Source organism: Dromiciops gliroides, chromosome 2 (assembly GCF_019393635.1).
Source record: "Dromiciops gliroides isolate mDroGli1 chromosome 2, mDroGli1.pri, whole genome shotgun sequence".
Taxonomy (NCBI): domain Eukaryota; kingdom Metazoa; phylum Chordata; class Mammalia; order Microbiotheria; family Microbiotheriidae; genus Dromiciops; species Dromiciops gliroides.
In genome coordinates, this window is record NC_057862.1 from 13,077,724 (window position 1) to 13,083,723 (window position 6,000).

General features: G+C 53.3%; 1 protein-coding gene across 2 annotated transcripts in view; it reads right to left on the reverse strand.

Moving 5' to 3' along the window:
- Positions 1 to 4,863, reverse strand: part of PAPSS2 (3'-phosphoadenosine 5'-phosphosulfate synthase 2) — a 74,551-nt gene extending 69,688 nt beyond the window's left edge. For both annotated transcript variants that reach the window (XM_043985390.1, XM_043985389.1), the window contains exon 1: positions 4,668 to 4,863. In XM_043985390.1, the coding sequence (XP_043841325.1) occupies positions 4,668 to 4,694 (27 nt within the window). In that variant the 5' untranslated portion in view covers positions 4,695 to 4,863. The remainder of the gene's footprint in view (positions 1 to 4,667) is intronic.
- Positions 4,864 to 6,000: the final 1,137 nt, after the last annotated feature.

Sequence of the window (6,000 nt, forward strand, 5' to 3'; positions counted from 1 at the left end):
TAGCGGACGTGGGGCAGCTAGGTGGCGCAGTGGATAAAGCATCGGCCTTGGATTCAGGAGTACCTGAGTTCAAATCCAGCCTCAGACACTTGACACTTACTAGCTGTGTGACCCTGGGCAAGTCACTTAACCCCCATTGCCCCGGGGAAAAAAAAAAAGAGAGATAGCGGACGGTTCCTAAGCCAGGGGACTGACCCCACTGGTAAGTGGCCAGGCTTGTCTGGACATGCTGAAAATTGCCAAGATCTCCTCTGGCCATAAAAGACACAGCTAGCTGCCAGTCCTGGGCTGCTTATGTGCCGAGTTAACCCTAAACCGCTCCTGCTCCTTGCCTTAAAAGGGAGTGGCCAGCTTATTTATGCCCTTTGGCTACTTCTCAATTAACAAACGTGTCGATGAGAAGGTTATGGATTTTTGTTTACAATTCATTTTGTGGATTTCCTTCATTCAAGTGTCAGCTTTGCATATGTGTTAAATTTTAACCTTATTCGAAACAAAATAAAACAGGTGAAAGTCCAGAAGAAAGGGCCCAAAGGCAACAACTGTCCTCAAAGGGCTCCGGAGGACACAAGGCCCAGACTGTCTCTGTCATGTGTCCTCTCCTTCAAACCTCCAACAGCATCCTCCCTTCCAGCAGCACAAACACCCTATGCGTCTGTGATGTGGGGAAGAGTTTCCTCAGTTATAAGAGATTCGACTGAATCTCAGAGGTTTGCTTAGGGGAGGCCATGGGATGTCGATGAAAGGTTGCTGGCTTTGGAGTTGAGGAAGGTAGTGAGCACTTCTGAAGCATGAACAGTGCCAAGTGCTAGGAATTATTTGTTGTTGTTTGTCCTTCTAAGAGGACCCGGACATTGGGGTGATGTCATGACTTGCACTGAACTGGATTGAAGTGAGGGAGGGCTGTGCAAGGTCACCAGCCTCACTCTCTCCTCCAGAGCCAACTGGGTCCAGTGGCAAGATGCACAGCAGGACAACTGGAGATGGCTCCGGGTGTTCGAGGCAATTGGCGTTAAGTGACTTGCCCAGGGTCACACAGCTAGTAAGTGTCTGAGGTGGGATTTAAACACTTCAGGGCCAGTGCTCTATCCCCTGTGCCACTAGCTGTCCCAAGTGCTAGGAATACAAAAGAAGAAAAGGGGAAGACAGTTCCTGCCTGCAAGGAGCTTATATTCTAATAGGGAAAACAAGACACAGAAGAGAGTTGGTTGGGGTGGGCTGAGGATGAAGGGACCTAGTCCGGGGGAGGCGGCTGGGGATGAGGCCCCGAAGAGAAGAAAGCTCAGCCTGGGCCCTTGCACGGAACGGAGGATCCAGAAGGCATTCTAAATGGGACAAGCAGACGGAGGCAGGGACCCCTGAATGTTCCTGGGTGAGAAGGGCCCAGGCCCTAGGGAAGAGACATGGTTTTAGGGACCTGGGGCTATGCGAGGGATTATGGCTCTCCCGGCTTCACTCTCCTTATCTGTAAAACAAAGAGGTTGGACAGGTCTGTCTCTCGGGTCCCATCCAGCTCCAGATCTTATGATCCCATGGAATTCAAACAAGAAGTTTGCAGAATATTGGTTACAGGTGATTTTCATGATCCAAGACAGCAGATTAAGAAAACAAATTCCAAGGGGATTCTCCAGGTTGTGTCTTATCTCCCCCAACCCCCTATTCTCTCTGTTGCTTAGGCCATTCTCAGGACCGGGCCCTATTCCTAAGAGTTGGCCAGGAGTCCCCAAAGGCCAACCTAACTCTCCTTCCTACCCTCGCCCCTCTTTTTTTTTTTTTTTTGCTGGGCAATGAGGGTTAAGTGACTTGCCCAGGGTCACACAGCTAGTAAGTGTCAAGTGTCTGAGGCTGGATTTGAATTCAGGTACTCCTGAATCCAGGGCTGGTGCTTTATCCACTGCGCCACCTGGCCACCCCACCCCTCACCCCTCTTAAAGCTGCCCCACTCAGGGTTTGCTCAGGGGTGGCTTACCTTAGGGGGGCCAGAGGGACTGTCCTCTCTGGGGTACCCTTGTTATTCCATTCTCACTGGGGATGAAATAGCCCCTGAGGGCAGGGTTGGGAACCTGTTTAGTGACAGTGTCCAAAGAAAGTTTCAAACCCACTAGAGCCCCAGGGAGGGCCCCCTCCTCAGGTGATTTGGAACAAGCCCACCAGGCTGCTGGCCTTGGTGTCAGGAGTTGAGGCCCACTGCTCCCCAAAGTCCTTTGGGATTCAAAAAAGCTATGATTCTGTGGTCATCAGGGAGGGGTCTTCTCATTTCTCAGTTACAAGCACTGCTAACCCACACTTAGCCATCATCATGTTTCCCATTTAAACAGGTTTGTGCACAATCCTCACCTAAACAGGCTTTGGCCTCACCATCTCCCTTCTTTCCTATACCTGGTGGAAACTGGTACCACCTCCCCCAGGAAGCCTGCCCTGATCTCATTTATTAGTACCATTCCCTCATGTCCCCCATTACTTTGAATTTAGTTCTGGGGGTACATGTTCCCCATGAGTTGGATGGACCCCCAGGTGGGCAGGGACTGCTCCATTTGTGGCTGTGGAGCCTCAGAACTTGGAGTAACAAGGGGCCTAAACAATGCTCATTCAATTGAACTGAATTGAGTATGGATTGAAAGCATTCATTTCTTGTTCAAGCAAGAAGCAGCAATTTCAGAAAGAGTTCGTAAATTCAACTCACTCTGTCTGGTCTTGGTCTCTCTCCCCTCTCTCTTTTTCTCTCTGTTTGTCTCTCTTTCTCTTTCTCTCCCTGGCTCTCTGTCTCTGTATCTCTGTCTCTCCCCTCTCTCCCTCTCTGTTTGGCTTTCCATCTCTCCCTCTATCACCCCCCCCCCCTTTCCTCCTCTGAGGTTCTCTTTAAATTGTTGCTGTCATTTAAAATACAATGACATCAGCAAAGAAATTGACCTGGAGTAGGAGGAGAAAAGACCCCAGCTTTTCTCCTTGGGAGCAGGAAGTAAACTAAGGCAAGTCCCCTATTTAGCCCACAATGAAATCAGGAAGAATGAGAGGGCTAGAAGCGATAAGGAAAGTCCCTTGGCAATCCAACAAGGCCCAGTGGATAATAGAGAACCAGCCTCAAAGCCAAGTCTGACCTCTGCTGGCTGTGTGACCCTGGCCGAGTCACCCTTCACTTCTCAATGTTCTAAACCAGAGGTGTTATGGAAACTTGTGCTTCGTGTGGTCCAAACTGGATTAAAACATAATGGAGAAACATTCTTTAAGAATCAATCAAAACACAACATAGTTAATATGTGGTTTTCTAAGTCAATTTGTGCCAGCAAGTAGACCTATGTATGCTTTGGTGACCCCATTTCCATTCGAGCTTGACACCCCTGGAGTCTAGCCCCTAGCTTCTTAAACTGTGGGGCGGGACCCCAAATGTAACTGAATGGGGGCGGGGTCACGAAAAATGTGGCAACAAGAAAAGGTTATGTATACCTATTTTATATACCCATATACCGGGGCAGCTAGGTGGCGCAGTGGATAGAGCACCAGCCCTGGATTCAGGAGGACCTGAGTTCAAATCTGACCTCAGACACTTAACACTTGCTAGCTGCGTGACCCTGGGCAAGTCACTGAACCCCAATTGCCTCACTTAAAAAAAAAAAGCATATATACCCATATACCTGGGCACGCTTAAAAATGTCTTGGGCAGAAAGGGGTCGCGAGTGGAAAAGGTTGAAGAAGCCCTGGTCTAGCCAACCCTCTCAACCCTTCCATCACAGAGGAGATGCTACTGACCTGTGTTGGTGGAGAGGCTTCCCTCAGCTGGGAGTTCCCTGTGCAAGGGAACTCTCAGGCCCAACGCTAGTTAGCCCCTCGGAAATGAGCGGCCGAAGCACCCGCCTACGTGCGTGCAGAAGCCCCTCGCTACGATTAAGTATCAACTGCAGCTAAGCAACTAGAACACAAGTGAGGACGAACCGCTGCTTGGGGCGCCTGCTCTGCAGTCAGCGTTCAGTGTGAGCCGGTCCCCTAGAAGAGATGGGGCTTAAACCGGCTTAGCGTCACCCACGGGAGCCAGTCCCTCATCAGGGGCCGGCTATGCCCCAGTCAGCGGCCCGGCCCCCACGCCATCCCGTCCGCTGGACTCTTACAGTAAGTTAGGTGCCCAAACCTGGGCTCCGCTAAGCGAAGGGGATCTTTTTCATCTTTAGCCTCGGGGCAAACTTAAACCGGCTTCCCAGGCTTCGGAGAAAGAACACTAGGCTGGAAGTCAGGAGCCCGGGATTGGGGTCAAATCCCCGCTCTGACCCACTTACTAGTTGTGTAACTTTGGCCAAGTCTCGTCCCTTCTCTGTGCCTCAGTTTCTCCCTCGGAAAAATGAGGGGTTCGGGGTTCGGGGAGAGCAGGAGGAGAAGGAAAGGAGCAAGTTGGAGAAAATAAGGGAGAGAAGTGACCAAACCTTTCCCTGGAAAACCTGCCTGACGAACCTGGGCTCCTCGCTCCCTTCCTGCCTCCTCCCTCGCCGCCCACTGGGCCGGGCAGAGGCGGGGAGCCCAAGACGGGCGCCGGGCGAGGAGGGAGCTGCTGACAGGGCGCGCGGGGCGCGGGAAGGGGCACAGAGAGCCCGGCCCGGCCAGCCCTGCTCGGCTCGGCTCGCCTCAGGCTGGCCCGACCCTGGCCGGGGCTGCCCAGGGGGCGGCGGTGCCAGTCCTACCGTCTTTTGCTTCTTGATCCCGGACATGCTGCGAGTGGCCAAGGGAGGCGGCGGCGCGGGTCTGGAGCGGGGTGGCAGGACTGGCGGCGGGGCTCGCTCGGTCCCCGAGGAGGGAAGGATTGGAGGACCGACGGAAGGAAGCCGGGCAGGCGGCGGGGAAGGAGCTTTAAAAAGGCTGGGGAGACACGTCGCACTTCCCTTGACCAACCCCCAAAGGCTTCCCTCCTCCGCCGTGGCTTCCTCCTCCTTCCCCTCCCCCCCTCCTCCCTCCTCCCTCTCCCTGGGCGCCCTCCTCTCCACCCTCCCTGGGCACCGGCCACCTCTGGGCCGTGGGGCGGCCCGGGGACCACGCCCCGGGCCAAGAGGAAGGAGGCGAGGCGGGAGCGGGAGGGTGGGGATGGTGGGGCGGCGCCCAGCCGGGCTGCAGCCCCTCGGCTCCAGCGCGGACTGTCGGCTCACTGCTGGCATCGGAGGGGTCGCACCGGAGAGCCCCCGGCCAGCCCTCTCCCTTTACAGCTGGGGAAACTGAGGCACCCACCACCAAGTTCCGGACCAAAGAACCACCTAGTCTAATACCTTCATTTTGTACAGGGGGTAACGGAGCCCCTGACCCCTCTTAAGAGACCAAGGATGGAAAAGGCCGCCCGTTCCATCCCTTTCATACTGGAAAAGTGGGACCAGCCAAGGTTAATTAACTTGGGGTCATCGGACTTTTAAGCTAGAGGACACCCCAGGGTCTATCCAGTCCAACTCCCCCCTTTCAAAGAGGCCCAGAGAGGACTGGTGATTTGCCACAGTTCACACAGGCAGTAAGTCGCTGAACCAGGTATAAAGGAAAGAACAGTCTTCAGAGACATATCCTGGCCTGATAGTGAGAATTGAATTTGAATGGGTTGAAAGAGTCCTGAATTTCAAGTCAGAGGACCTGCGTTCAAATTCCATATGCCACTTTAAGTCCGTGACCTTGAGCAAGTCATTTGGCCTCACCAGGCCTCAGTCTCCTCAAGTATAAAAATGAGTGGGTGGGGCCCTCTAAATCTCTATTTTCCTAATCTAGGGCCCCTTCTTCTCCCTCTTGTCTCTGAGGACTTCCCAAATGTTTGCTGCGGTGAGATTCTTAGAACTGTCAAAAGATTCTTTAAGATGGAATACTTGGCATTACTACCACTTCTTGCTGATCCCACCACTGCCAAAGCTGGGCATCCCTTCACTACCCCTCCCTCTGTCCCTGGTAGGTGGGAACCCCTGATTGGAAGCAAAACCAAGGCACAGGCTTCGATTCAGTTTAACAGACATTCTGCAGTGGCCCAGACCCTGCGGCTGATCCAGAAAA